This window comes from Neovison vison, chromosome 11 (genome assembly GCF_020171115.1).
Source record: "Neovison vison isolate M4711 chromosome 11, ASM_NN_V1, whole genome shotgun sequence".
Taxonomy (NCBI): Eukaryota; Metazoa; Chordata; class Mammalia; order Carnivora; family Mustelidae; genus Neogale; species Neogale vison.
Genome location: NC_058101.1, coordinates 55226015 through 55241970, shown reverse-complemented (window position 1 = coordinate 55241970; position 15956 = coordinate 55226015). Strand labels below are relative to the sequence as shown.

Genomic DNA, 15956 nt, shown 5'->3' with positions numbered 1-15956 from the left:
CCATTTTTATAAGTTGTATTTTTCAAGGAATTTGCTTTTTGGTGAAATCACTGATAAAAATATTGTTCATAGAATTGCCTTATTTCCTTTTAATATCTATAGAATCTATAAGGATGTCCCTCTTTCATTCCTCTTTCTTGATTTCCCTAATCATTCTTAGTTTGAGTATATAATTTTCTAGAACTAATTTTTCGTTTTCTCAATTTCTTCTATTAGCCCATTTTCTGTTTCATGGAGCTCTGCTCTTATCATTCTTTCCAATTTAATTTAATATCTTTATTTTTAATATCTTTATTTTACCTTCTTTATATCTTTATTTAAAATATCTTTATTTTATCTTTACCTAATAAGATCTTTATTTTATCTTTCAATTTTACTTAATATCTTTCCTTCCAGATTTAACTTCCTTATCCTTTTCTAATTTAAGACAAAAACACAGATAATTGATGTTAGAGCTTTCTTTTTAAAGTAGGAGTATTTAAAGCTATGGTTTGCCTTCATTAGCTATCTCTCCCAAATTCTGACATGTCCTATTATCATTGAATTTGAAGTAGTTTCTCATTTCCACTGTGATTTTATTTTTTGGCTAATAGATTATTTAGGAGTATTCTGTATAAGTTCCAAATATCTGAGGATTTTCTCAATAGCTTATCATTCTGGATTTCTTACTTAAAAAAAATTCTATTTATTTACTTGAGAGAGAGAGCTAGCATGAGCAGGGAGCAGGGGCAGAGGGAGGGGCAGAAGCAGGCTCTCAGCTGAGCAGGGAACCTGACATGGGGCTCTATCACAGGACACTGGGATCATGACCTGAGCTGAAGGCAGATGCTTAGCCAACTGAGCCACCCAGAAGCCCCTTATTCTGCATTTCTAACTTAATTCTTTTGTGGTAGACAGAGTATATTTCAGAGAATATTCCAATCCTTGAAACTTATCAAGATTTACTTTGTGGCCCTACATTGGAGAAAGTACAATGTGCCTTGAAAGAAGATCTGTTCAGCATTGTTCAGACCATCATCTACAAATGTCAGCTAGATTAGGTTAGCTGATAATGTAACTCAAATCTTCTGTATCCTCACTGCTATTAGGCTAGTTGTTCAAATCCTCAGAGAAATGTGTCACAATCTCCAACTGTGGCTGTGGATTTCTCCCTTTCATTCTCTCACTATTGGCTTCATTATTTTTAAAGCTCTGTCATGAGGTCAAACACATTTAGGATTGTGGTCTTCCAGATGAACTGACTCCTTTACCATTATCACATATCCCCTTTCATCCCTGGTAATATTCCTTGTTCTGAAGCCTCCTCTGACATGAATTCAGCCACATCAGCTTCCTTCTGCTTACTGTTTGCCTGGCATAGTTCATCCTTTTATCTTCAGAACTATCTGTGCCTGCATCAGTTTACAGGGCTGCCGTAACAAAATAACATAGGATGTGTGGCTTAAAAAACCAGAAATGTATTTTCTCACAATTCCGGAAGCTAGATGTCCAAGATCAAGGTGTCAGATTTGCTTTTTTTCTGAGGCTTCTCTTATTCTGAGGCTTACAAATGGACACCTTCATGTTGTGTCCTTACACTGACGTTCCTCTGTCTCTGTTTTCTGCATGCTGGTCTCTTCTTATAAGGACATCAGTCCTGTTGGATTAAGGCTGCCTTAATAATCCCATTTTAACTTAATTACCTTTTTAAAGGCCCTATCTCTAAGTATATCACATTCTAAGCTCCTCAATGTATGAGTTTGGGGGAGGGGACACAATTTTGCTCATAATAGTGTCTTTGTATTTAAATGTCTCTCTCATGGACAACATATAGCAATGCCTTGCCTTTTTATCCTGACAATCTCTTCCTTTAAATGGTATATTTGGTTCTTGAATACTGTAATTATTGCAATGATTGGGCTTAAGTCTATGTCTTGCCATTTGCTTTCTATTTGCCTAATCCTTTTTCTTACTGTTTGCCTTCTCTTCCTCCTTTCTACCATCTTACCTGGCAAATATTTTTCAGTCTTCCATTTTATTACTTCATTGAATTTTTTTTAGTTCTTCTTTGTATTAATGTTTAATGTTATGGGTTGTAATTTGTATCCTTAATTTATGACAATCTATTAGAGTTAACAAGGTAACTCTTGACGTAAAATGTAAGTCTGTTACAATGATATAATTTCATCAATCCTATCCCTGTCCTAGCAGCCCAAATGTCTATCGATAGGTTAATGGGTAAAGAAAATGTAGTGTAGGTATATATGATATGAGAGTGTGTGTGTGTGTGAGTGTGTGTGTGTGTGTGTGTGTATAAAATATCACTCAGCCATAAAAAAGAATGAGATCATGCCATTTGTAACAACATGGAAAGATCTGAGGACATCTATGCTAAGTGAAATAAGACAGAGAAAGACAAATACCATATGATTTCATTTATATGTGGAATCTGAAAAACAAAGCAAACAGATTTTTAAAAAAGCAGAAACAGACCCATAAATATAGAGAACACACTGATGGTGCCAGAGGGTAGGGGGTTGGGAGATGGGCAAAACAGTTAAAAGGGGGTGGGAAGTACAGGGTTCCATTTATGGAATGAATAGGTCACAGGGTTGAAAGGTATGGTGCAGAGAATATAATAAGGAATAATAAGGAGGAGGAGGAAGAGAAGGATAGAAAAAAAACCTAACCCTGTCCTTTGTGCTAATAGTCATATGTTGTCAATAACATACATTATGAATCTCATAATAAAATGTTGTTAATATCATTATAATTCTTCTTCTTCTTAAGTAGTTGGGTGTGTTCTGTTTTAAAGTAATTAAAAGAAGGTAAAATAATAAATACTCTTCTATATTGACCTATATGTTTACCATTTCTGATGCTCTTCATTTTCTCCTATAGATCCAAGTTTAAATAAGGTATAACCTCTTTTTAGCTTAAATAAATTCCACTAGCACTTATTATAGTGCAGGTTGGTTGGTGAAAAATTCTCTTAGCTTTTATGTACCTGAAAATGTTTTTATTTCACTCTTGTTTTTGAAGGATATTTTCACTTGATTTAGAATTTGGAGTGGACAGGTTTTCTTGTCTTTGTTTTTGTTTTTATTTGTAATTTTTTTTCAGTGTACCAAGATTCATTGTTTATGCACCACACGCAGTGCTCCATGCAATACATGCCCTCCTTATACCCACCACCAGGCTCACCTAACCCCTCTCCCCTCCAAAATCCTCAGATTGTTTCTCAGAGTCCACGGTCTCTCATGGTTCATCTCCCCCTCCAATTTCCCCTAACTTCTCCTCTCCAACTTCCAATGTTCTCTGTGTTATTACTTATGTTCCTCAAGTAAGTGAAACCATAAGATAATTGACTCTCTCTGCTTGATTTATTTCACTCAGCATAATCTCCTCCAGTCCCATCCATGTTGATACAAAAGTTGGGTATTCCTCTTTTCTGATGAAGGTATAATACTCAATTGTATATATGGAACATATCTTCTTTATCCATTCATCCACTGAAGGGCATCTTGGCTCTTTCCACAGTTTGGTGACTGTGGCCATTGCTGCTATGAGCATCAGGATACAGATGCCCCTTCTTTTCACTAAAGCTGTATCTTTGGGATAAATACCCAGTAATGCAATTGCAGGGTCATAGGGAAGTGCTATTTTTAATTTCTTAAGGAATCTCCACACTCTTTTCCAAAGTGACTGCACCAACTTACATTCCCACCAAAAGTGTAAGAGGGTTCCCCTTTCTCCACATCTTCTCCAACACACGTTGTTTACTGTCTTGTTAGTTTTGGTCATTCTAACTGGTGTAAAGTGGTATCTCAATGTAGTTTGGATTTGAATCTCCCTGATGGCTAGTGATGATAAACATATTTTCATGTGTCTTTTAGCCATTTTATGTCTTCATTGGAGAAGTGTCTGTTCATGTTTCTGTCCATTTTTTAACATGATTATCTGTTTTTTGAGTACTGAGTTTGAGGAGTTCTTTATAGATCTTGGATATCAGCCCCTTTGTTTTTGTTTTTGTTTGTTTGTTTTGCCTTTTAGGACTTTAATGATAATGTTCAGGTGTTTTTTGGAAAGCAGAAAGAGCTGGAAGGCTCTTTCTGAGGTTGGAAGGCCAAGGAGTTAATTGTCACTTGTACTCATGAGAATTCAAGTGTTCCCTGTGTTTTTAATTTGTCTTTTAAGATTTTGGGGGTTATTTTTTTGTTTTCAGCAACTTTTCTTGGATGTATCTAGAGATTTCTAGGATGTATCTATGATGTTTCCTTTGGATTTATATTGTTGGGAGTTCACTGAGCTTTCTGACTGTGTAAGCTGATGTTCCTCATCAAGTTGAGAGACTATTTAGCCATTATTTCTTCAAATATATTTTCCTGCTCCATTTTCTTTCTCTTCTTCCTTCTGGTCCAACTATATGCATGTTAGACCATTTGATTTTGTCCCACAGGTCACTGAGGATCTCTCCATTAAATTTTTTTCTCCCTTTATTCTCTGGATAAGATAGTTTCTGTTAATCTGTATTCAAGTGATTAATTTTTCTTTCAGGGTCTCCAGTTGGCTATTGCACACACCAGTGAGATTTTCACTTTGAAAACTATACTTTACAGTTTCAGAATTTCCCTTTGTTTCAAGGTTTTCATGTCTCTGTTGAATTCCCTATATGTTCACTGATTATAATGGTCTCTCCTTCATGTCCTTGAACATACCTCTTACAATTGTTCTAAAGTCCTTCTCTGCTAATTCCAACATCAAGGCCATTTTAGGGTTTATTTATATTGGCTGATATTCTTTCTTGATTACAGGTCGCATTTTTCTGCTTCTTTGCATTCTCATACTGTTTTTATTGTATGATGCATATTATGGAAAATATAATTAATATAATATAATAAATATAATACTGAATAATAGGAAGTCTAGATTATGTCTTCCTTTCAAAAGTGTTGATTTTTTTCTGCCAGGCAACTAAACTACTGAAAGTCTTTTCTGATCCTTTGAGGTTTGAGCTTATCTTTTGTTAGAGCTGGTGCATTTCAATATTGTCTTCTGTTCTAGGGTATGGATGTGTTTCTTACCCATAAAGTATGACCTCCATGAGGTCTCCACTGAAAGCCTATATTGCCTTGGAAGATTTTTCTATCCCAGGTAAGCTGGGACTGCATCATCTCCCAGCACGGCCTGTCCTCTGGGATTTTTCATTTACTTAACACCACAGCAGCCACACACATCAAGCCCCATGGAACACCATCTTGTGTGTTCTCTCAAGCTCTTGTCCAGGGACTTACAGCAAATCCTCATAGTTTTCTGTCCTTCCTCCCCTGACATAGAACTACCTGTTCACAGATACCCTACCTTACACATTCCAGCCACTTTACCAGCCCTGAGCTCTGATGTCTGCCTTCCCAGCTCAGCTTGACTCCACCTCTTTTGCTGCAGTTGGCAACTCCCCCCAGGAAGAAAAACAGGGGCAATGGTGGGTGATCATGGGACTTGACCCATGCTTCCCTTCTCAAGAACACAGTCTTCTGCATATCGTGCATTCATATGTTTTGCCCAGTTTTATAGCTATTTACAGAAAGAGGGACTCAAGCCAGACTGGAAGCCCATGGCCGGAGGTGTAAGTTTCAATTCTTATTACTGACCATTAAAGGGCCAAGTGATCTGGAAAGGTGGAAGACCTGTGTCTCTTCATTTTGCACAGAACAGCTGCCCTTACCCTGAAACTGTGATTCTGGCATCAGAGAAACTCATCCAATCCTACCACGTACTAACAGTGTAACCTTGGGTAATTTACTTGACCTCCCTGTTCCTCTGTTTTCTCCATCTTTGAAGCGAGGTACTTCAATAATAATATCTATGTATTGAAGATTAAATGGGTTAATCATTTTAATGTGCTTATCACATTTCAGCATTCAATAAATATTTGTTATTATTTTCATCACCATCATTACTCCCTGGAACACCACTAATGAGATTTTACTCTCTGACTCCATTCTATTGCCTCAAATTTCCTCACCTCCTCCTAAAAAGCCAATGTAATCCTGCCACCCATCACTAAGTGAGCTGACTCTCCTAATGTCCCCCATCCCTTCTCATTAAAGCTGATCCTAACCTGCTCTTCTGAATTTGACCTTAAGCCCATGGAAAAGCCACATCCCTTTTCAGAGCCACCATGCCAAAAAATCCAGTGTCCTGACCAACATTCTCCATGAAGCTAAATACTAAATATGCAACCTTGCCCCCAAGGAGCCACTGCATTTGTTCTGTTCTGCAACTTCTGATGTTAGAGTTCAGGGTGCCTAGTCCTTCCTTTCTAGTCCGTCCCTGTCACTGCTTAGCTCTTCTCTTCACACCAAAACCCTTGTGGGAGTGACTACCAGAGCCCCTCCTTTTTTGCTTCTATAGTTGAGGACAACCCCTTACTGAAAGGACCACCACAGGAGAAAAAGATAAGGCTGTTGTGATCACCACCTACTGTTGGTATGCTCAGCATCCTCTCCCTGGGAAAGCTTTTCCTCTTTCCATGTGATTCTTTTTAGTCCACAGAGTTTAAGAGCAGCTGACTCTGCCCTCACCCTCAGATGGGACCAGGGGAGGATGTGTCACAAATGCTGGCCAGTCAGAGCACTCCATCTTTGTGGCCAGAGTGATTGGCTCAGGAATTGACATGTGACCCAGGCTGGGCATCTTAGAGACCTCTTTGAAATTTCTGTCATAATTTTAGGAAAAAGACTCTTTCTCTCTGGAATTGTGAGTTATAAGCAGGACAAGGTTTGTGGTTGCCAGTAGTAAGGATGTAATCTGGAAACCCGAGTCCAAAGTCTGTCTTCCTTCACAGCTGTTCTTATGTGCCTCATAGATTCTGAGGCAAAATCTGGAGGATTCAGTGGAAGTATTAGTAGCTGGGAGTTTACTGGACTATAGGCTATGGTCTGGTTTAGGGGTTTCTACCCTGCTTCCCCAAGGTTATGATCTGCATGGTTATGCCTCCTCCCCCAACTGATATGTAGAAACTTATTGCTCAGTGTAATGGTATTAGGAGATGGAGCTTTAGGGAGGTAATTAGGTCATGAGGGTGGAGTCCTCGTGGTGAGATTAGTGCCCTTATAACAAGAGACATGAAAGAGACCTCTCCCTTGCAAACCTTTCTCTTTCCCACCCCTCCAATCCCCCTCGTCATGTGTGGACACAGAAAGAAGATGGCCATCTGCAAGCCAGGAGCAGAGTTCTCACCAGGAGACTGAGTGGACCAGCATCTTGTCCTTGGACTTCCCAGCCTCTAGAACTAGGAGAAATAAATTTTTGCTGTTTAGGCCATACAATCTGTGGGATTTTGTTACAGCAGCCAGAGCTGACCATAGGACATGCGGACTGCATAGTCTTCTCTGTCCAGTGATAATTTGGTCACGTGCCTTGCTTTGGCCAGTGGAATATGACTAGAATGAGAGGATGCAGCTCTGAGCACAGGCTTTAGGAGGCACTGCATATTTTCATCAGCTCTTTTGAGATTCTTCTCTTTACCATGACAATAACATGCTCCAGATAGAGGGTAATATTTCAGTCTCAACCCCAGAATGAGCAAGCACGTGGACAAGACTTGAACTTTACCCATAGTTTGGGGCAGGCAATGATGCCTGACCTTCAGGCAGGAGCCAAGATACAGGTAGCTAACATAGGAGTTAAAAATCACTGGTATTTTGGAAATGTTTGTTACAGCAGCAAAAGCTGACTAATATAGATGACAGAGATGGGGTATCTCCCATCAGCGACAAAGCTCCCTCATGTCTCCTAGTTAAAGGATAAGGAGCAGAGATTTGGGACCATCTGAGTTTTAGGCAGGTTTATTAACCTCTTTAAGTTTCTGGTTCTTAATCTATAAAATGACCTCTCTAGGTTGGTGTAACAATGGAATAAGATAAGTTGTGTTAAGCCCACAGCTGTACTGAGAACATACAAAACACATATGTTCCCTTTTTAAGTGTCATGCAAGGGGCAGTGATAAACACTTGAGGAATGAATGAATGAATGAGTGAATGAATGAATCCTCCCAGAGTTGAGTCCTCATTCACTGGAGCACTTGCAAGCTTGTGTGTCCTCCTGTACCTTTCTTCTTCATCACTGCTGGTTCCTTCTTCAGCTGCTAACTTATCGTGATACTCTTCTCCTTTGGGCAGGCTCTGAGGTTTATTCAGCTTCAAGCATGGATCCTAAGGTAAAAACAGTTGCAAGATGAGACTGAGTACACCTCCCTAATTCAACCCAGGCTGATCAAACCAGAAAGCAGAGGAGAAAGAGCCCCTGGTGATCCATAATTGGTGCACAGTCCACAGGCCTGGCATGATGAGACCTGGGACAATTCAGTGCCTATTACAGTGCCTGGCTTAAGAGCAGCAGTAGCCCTTATCCCTGTATCCTATCTTCCATTGACCAAGCACTTCACACATCTGATGAAAGTCAAGCACAGAGATGGTAGGTGACCTGTCCAGGGTCCCACCATCAGTGAGAGGTGGAAATGGGACATGCAGTCAGTGGGTCTGACCCTGGGACTACTGCGCAGATCAGAAAACACTGCCAGCAACAGCTGAACATCCATGTGAACAACCGCTATTATTACCATGCCCATTTTAAGGTGGCAGCCTGTGACATCTCATGACATAGGCTCAGAGAACATGGAACTTGCTGAGTTGGCCATACATGTTGAGAAACGGGGTGTGGTGAGAGGAGAATATGGAAACCATGAGTGAACACTCAGGCCTAGGAATTTTCTGTGAATTAAATTTGTTCCTGTTATCCTTCTCCCCTTTCCACAGAAATAAAAGGTGAAAAGGATGTTCTTTTTTTTTTTGTCTACTTATTACAGTAACCATTGTCTATGGAAAACACTAGTAAGACAGGCTAGGAACTGATGTCTTCATTGGCAAATCTCATTAAATAATATTAAATTGCAGCCTGGGGTTTCCACTAATTAGTTGCATGGCCTTGAGCTAGTCTCTTCCCTTTTCTGGCCCAGAACTTCATTAACTGTAAAGCAAAAGCAAAGGGGTTGGTTACATCCATAGTTTTCAACTTGTGTTCCAGAGACCTTGGGACATGTCCCTGGGTCCAGAGTTCAGAAGGGCCAGAGCTGAGGCTGGAGGATGAGTCATGGGGCTCCAATTCCCTCTCAGCCTGGCATGAAATTGCTTTGGTTGCCCTTCCAGGTACTATAATGTTTATTAAAGGTCACCAGTGTCAAGGTTAATGACGACCTCTGGGTTGCCAAATCCAGTGGTCACTCCCCAGGCTTCAGCTAACTAAGCTTCCCTGCAGGACTGGAAATATCTGTCACTCCCTCCAGCAAGAAGTTCTCTCTCCTGAGTTTCCTCCTCCCTCACCAGCTGCTCTTTCTTAGGGTCTTCTGCTCAAGTCCCCTGCTCTTCTGCCCCTCACCTTAGTCCTTGAACTTCTCTCTCTCACTCCCCATCTCTCTCACCAGCATCTCATCCAGTTCCATGAATGCCGATGACAAACAAATTTAATCTATTTCTAAGACTTACCCTAAAGTTTGGACTTGAATATCCCAACTGTCGTCCAGATTTCACTTAGGTGCTTAATAAGCTTCTTAAACCTCAACATGTCCAGATCTGAACTCCTGGCTCACCCTCCTCAAACAGCAAGCATGCACCTGTCCCAGGGCCTTTGAACTAGCTGCTTCATTGCCTGCAATGCTCTTCACTATAATATTTGCATGGCCTGCTCCCTCATTTCACTAACCTCAACCAAGAACCTTCCATGACTTTAATCCTAAATGCTGGTACCAGACACCTATATTTAATTCCCAGTTCTTCTTCTTCTTAAGGACATAATTTTGGGAGCATTATGTTGTCATGGATTAAATAAACCAATAAATATAAAGTCTTGGAAATGTATTAGCTACACAGTGAATACTGAAATTAATATTGCCCAGGATTATTGTTCTCTGATCACCTTCTCTAAAATACCACCCCATCTCACTTTCTTTCTCCCATCTTGATCTATGTCTTCCTCAAAATACATATCATGGTCTAATGTCAATTACATGTCTACTCTTCCACTCTGTTTCCCTCTCTGGAAGGTAAGCTGGATGGAGGCAGGGATTCTGTTCTGTTCCCTGCTGTTTCCCTGGTTCCTAGAAACAGTGTGAGGCACATGAAGAGCACTCAGTAAACAACACAGGAATAAATTTAAAAAAAAAATCTCTCAGAGAGCAGGGGGCCCTTATCTCCCACACTTGCCTCACACTCCCACTACATCCCATGGCCCAGAGTTGGGCCCCTTGTGCTCCTGATTCTTAAGTTCCAAGTTCTGTTTGAGTCATTTGTGTTCTCTTTAAACCTAGCAGAAACCATGTGATGCTGGAACCCTCACTTTCAGAGACTCAGGGAAGAGATGACAGTCAGAAAGACAATGACCATCTCTGCCCAGGAGGGCCAGTGGAAGGGCACCCAGAGGTGATGGCCCACTGGAGAGTATGGGTTCCCTCTGCTTCCCACACCATACATATCTAAGCCCTTGTCTTCCCTTCTGGAGCAATGTGTCCTGGGTCAGCTTAGCTAAGCCAGAACTTCCTTTTCCAGGCTTTCCTTCCCTGCGTAATTCTGGACCATGTGACTTCATGTAAGGTCTGGAAGACGGACGTGCCTTTTTTCTCGTGCTTTGATGTTTGCCACAGGACATCAGGTGCTGGTTCACCTGGTTGGCCTGGGCTGCCTGGGCTCTCAGCTCCTCCACCTCCCACTGGACCCTCCGTAGGCTTCTCCATTTCCCAGGACCCAAGGCATGTTTAGCTCTGTGAGAAAGGATGTTGGATTCTCCTACACGTCACTGAAATCCTCCAAGCTGGAGGCTCACTGGCTTCAGAAACCAATACTATTCAAGCTCAGCCCCATGGGTTGCATTTGTCCTTGGTCTTCCCCATTCCACATTAATCCTTCTTTGCTTCTGACTGCCTGCTCAGCTATAGGCCCACTTTAGGCCAGACACTGGACGTGGATGCAACAGTTGAACATATAGAATGTTCATAGAGTGTTCACCTGGCTCCCACAATGATTCCATGTTTTTCCAACAATGAATCCCATGTTCTCTATCATTTCTAGTAGTCTGTTTCTCTGACCAAACTCTATCTCATGCACTCTTTAATCTCTAGATCCTACTTATCCTCCAAAGCCCTACTCAACTGCCACTTCCTCCATGAAGCCCTCACAATCTTTTTGATTGGCACTATCCTTTCTGCTCTTGAAGGTCTCATAACATTTTTTTTTTGCTACTGTAATTTGCTCACAAATATTTTTGGGCATTTACTATACACCAGGCACTTTTCCAGAGACACAGCAATCAGTAAGACAGATGAAAGTTTTTTCTGCTTTGTATTAATTATAGGAGTGTTCTCTTTTTCCCTTTCTGGAAAGTAAAAGTAATCCCAGATACAGTTTTAAAAATGTTATAAATCCTCCAGCTATTAACTGAGAACATGCTGCATGGTCATTTTCCTTTGCCTGAATCCTTTTTCTTTAGTGTGTGTAACTGGGTACTAAAATCCAGCTGACTGACATGCTATTTGTTACAGGGACCAGTGAGTTTCGTTCATTGCTGGGAACTTTCAAAGATGATGTCATCAACCAGCCTGTAATCTCTGTGTGGACCGTAAGCTACAAGGCCCATCTTTGCCTCCTACTTTCAAGTATTTGGGGCATTCAAAGTGTCTCCCAATTCCTATAAATACCAGAAGCAAATATCACAGTCTAAGCAAAACAGCTTTTTGAGATACCTGTTATAAATCCATGTTCTGGATAATCAAGGGAAAATTGCATGGCAAATGCAGAACAACAGCAGTGAATCAAAATAGCATAATACTACAATATAAATAAATATGTAATTATTAAAATTAATCAGTCCAGGTTTCTAAAGGAAAATTGGATGTTATAAAGAAGTATTGGCAAATAGAAAGAACAAAATATGTTGGTAAAAACAACCCTAAGGGTACCAGCAATCAGGATCAGGAAGTGGCTAAGTTCAACATGTTATCTATCCTGATAAAAGGAATCATTCACTAAAACTCTCTAATAATGAACCTGTATGCATCTAACAATAAAGCCTGAAAAATAGGCAAAATGTTTGGAACTGTAGGGAGAAATGCGCAAATTTACAACTATAATGAGAGAATTTAATAACTACCTCTCGGAACTGATATAGTAAGTAAACAAAATGAGCTAGGATACAGAAAATTTGAACAAGATTAATAAGCTAAACCTAATCCCCCCCCCAAAAAGATACTAATCAGTGCTAAGATTTATATGGTGCTAAGTGTTGCCAGGTCCTCAGCTCTATGAGATGGGCTGTGACAAAACTGAGGCCAGAGAGGATATGCAAGTTCCCCAAGATCATAAGATGAATATATCACAAAGCTAGAATTCAAATATACAGTCATTCCCTGCACAACATAGATTTGAACTATAAGGGTCCACTTATCTGTGGACTTTTCTCTCAGTAAATACAGTATAGTATTATAAATGTATTTTTTTCCTATAATTTTCTTAACATTTTCTTTTCTCTAGCTTACTTTAAAAATATGCAGCCACTTTGGAAAACAGTGTAGATATTCCTTAAGAAATTAAAAATAGAGCTTCCCTATGACCCTGCAATTGCACTACTGGGTATTTACCCCAAAGGTACAGATGTAGTGAAAAGAAGGGGCATTTGTACCCCAATGTTTATAGCAGCAATGGCCACAGTCACCAAACTGTGGAAAGAACCAAGATGCCCTTCAACGGACGAATGGATAAGGAAGATGTGGTCCATATATACCATGGAGTATTATGCCTCCATCAGAAAGGATGAATACCCAACTTTTGTATCAACATGGATGGGACTGGAGGAGATTATGCTGAGTGAAATAAGTCAAGCAGAGAGAGTCAATGTCAATTATCATATGATTTCACTTATTTGTGGAGCATAAGGAATAGCATGGAGGACATGGGGAGATGGAGAGGAAAAGGGAGTTGGGGGAAAATGGAAGGGGAGATGAACCATGAGAGACTATGGACTCTGAAAAACAATGAGGGTTTTGGAAGGGTTGGGGGTGAGAAGTTGGGTGAGCCTGGTGGTGGGTATTATGGAGGGCACATATTGCATGGAGCCCTGGCTGTGGTGCATAAACAATGAATTCTGGAACACTGAAAATAAATTTAAAAAATAAATAAATAGTTTTTAAGAATATGCGTTGATTGTTTATATTTGTGGTAGATCTTCTTGGTCAATAGTTGGTCATTAGTATTTAAGTTTTTGGGGAGTCAAAAGTTACATGTGGATTTTTAATTATGCAGGGAGCCGGTAACTTTAACACTAGCATTGTGCAAGGGTTAATGGTTAATTATATACTTAAATGACCAAACTGAGAATGTAGGTTTTTTTCTATCACATTGGGAGCATTTAAAAATGGCCCCAAAGGCGTTCCTGGGTGGCTCAGTCAGTTAAATGTCTGACTTCACTCAGGTCATGATCTTGGGGTCCTGGGATGGAGTGCTGTGTTGTCCTTGGGCTCCCTGCTCAGCAGGGAGTCTGCTCGTCCCTCTTCCTCTGCTCCTTCCCCCTGCTCATGCTCTCTTCTCTGTCAAATAAATAAAAATATATTTTTTTAAGATGACCCCACAGAGATCTACAAGCAAATCTCACCACAGTTCCAAGTGTTGACATTCTGTGATCATGTGATCTGATGATGACAATGCAATAAAATTAGAAAGCAACAAGGAATAGGTTTTAAAAAGTAAACTCCAAGATACAGCCAAAGACATACACTTAGAGGGAAATTTACAGCCTTCACTGTATTTATTAGAAAGCATTCAAGAAGTTAGAAAAAGCATAATAGAATAAATCCCAAGAAAGAAGAAGGAAAAAGATACAAAAACCAAAATTAATGACATAGAAAAGAAGAGATCCAAGCAATGCATCTGAAAGGTGACTTTTCAGAAAGACACATGAAGTCTGATCACGGAGAAGACGAGAAGGAACTTAAAGCAATATGAATAATGGGCAAATAGCTCATGAAAGTTATTATAGAGATGAAAAAGAATTCCAAATGTACTCTGAGCCACTGTGAGGACTGTGAAAGGAAATGCACAGGATGTAATTTCTGGGCCACCTTACCGACAACTGATATATTTAAAGGCATCCCGGGCAGGAGTCCAGAAACAGGAGAGCATGGGAGACACTATGAAAAGCTGATGAAGCACCGGGAGGACTACACTGGCTCCCAGCTGTATCCCATTTTTGTATTTCCATACATTGACTGATGGATGCCTAGGACTCTCTAAGGTGGGCACCCTACCATCCTTATGTCACAGATGAGGATGTGAGATCAGAGAATAGTCTAGCAACTTGCCTCAGGTCACATGGTCACTGGAAGATGGCCTGAGGACTGGACCCCTGGATTGTCCTGCTGCCTGCCCTGTGATTCCATAAGACCACAATGCTACTTGCCACTAATATGGTGGTAAGTTCGCCAGCTGCTAGCATCGGGACTTAACTGGGTGTGAGTTCAAACCATGTTGTACAAACATGCTGTGAGAAATCTGTGAAACAGACACTTAAGATCAACCTGAAAGATGAATGTTGTTTTCCTAATCAACAAGAAGGTGAAGTCAGTAATCCTTTCTGTCTATTCACTTTTTTTCCCCATCCTCCAGGACCAGAGACAGGGGCATTCTTTCTAGAAAGAAGGTGAATCCTCCTCTTCTTCCACAAGTAATTGGAGAAGGACCCCAGTGTTCTTCTAAATCATCCTCCAGCCAAGACTAATTTCTGAAGGGGTTCCTAATCTAATCTTGTACTACCAGGACTCAAAATGGTACCCTTAATTCCATTCATTCAGTTGTCTTGTCATGTATCAGTTTGTGTACAAGATAGTGCTTGACATCTGCCATATACAGGTATATTAGGTGATGGAAGGGTAAAAATTAAGAACATAGAGTTCCTGATGTCAGCAAACTTATGGTTCGGCAGGGGGCTATGAACAGACCATATAAATGTCAAAAATATTTCCCCCCTCTCTCCCTCTAGCTGTGTACCTGGCATTTGAGGTCAAAGTACATAATTCAAGAGGCCCTAGGCTGCCATCAGAATATTTCACAAATAGACATGACCATGGAGATCAACAGTTGGCTGAAACAAGTGCTTTCAAGCTCACTGATACTCATGTCAATGGTGTACTCTTCTTTGACCTTCAAACGGAACAGATTCTCCAGTTGCCCCTTTCCTGGTTTTCTGCTTGGGATCTCAGCGAGTTCCTCCAAGAACGACCCTAGGCCACTCCTGGTGTATTTGGAGTTATTCACGCCTAATTCACTCTCCTAGTTTCCCCATCAGGCATTTTGCTGCAGTTCTACCCAGTGCTCTTTGTCCAGGGCCAAAGGGCCTGGGCATAAATTGTACACAGAAAAATAAATAGTTCTGCTTCTTTTCCAACCGTCCATCACCAAAGTCTCCTCCCAACTCCTCCCAAGCAAAGAGCTGGCTGGTTATTTTAATCCTGTGTTCACATTAGGTTTTCATCTTTCATCTACCAGGCAGTTAACCTCTTCTGGATTGTTTCTATTTTAAAGGAACACCCACGCCCAGGAAATCTCCTGGAAGGGAATATTCAAAGTCATTCTCAAGTTCAGTTGACACTCTTTCAAAGGTGGTATTACGTATATCTTAAAATAGAATACCTAATGCAATGGGTTTTGCTGAAATGATTACAGGGGGTTGTAATAGATACTATAAAGTCACCTTACATTTATAGATTCTTGAACTGTTTTGAAAAGTGCCTTCATATACATTCTTCTGTTCATTACAACAAGTCTCTGGTGTGGAGCCAAGTAGGGATTACCACTGCCAATTTACTGAAGAGAAGGAGTATGGAGTTATCGTTTGGAGCATGGGTCTGTTTCCCTACCTGTAAAATGAGGATAACA

The 15956-nt window shown here is 40.4% G+C and overlaps 1 protein-coding gene across 1 annotated transcript in view; it reads right to left on the bottom strand.

Annotated features, from left to right (window-relative positions):
* FAM184B (family with sequence similarity 184 member B) overlaps positions 1 to 15956 on the bottom strand; it is a 173741-nt gene that overhangs the window by 31162 nt on the left and 126623 nt on the right. Inside the window, exon 8 of the mRNA XM_044226042.1 lies at positions 8092 to 8195. Within this exon, the coding sequence (XP_044081977.1) occupies positions 8092 to 8195 (104 nt within the window). The remainder of the gene's footprint in view (positions 1 to 8091; positions 8196 to 15956) is intronic.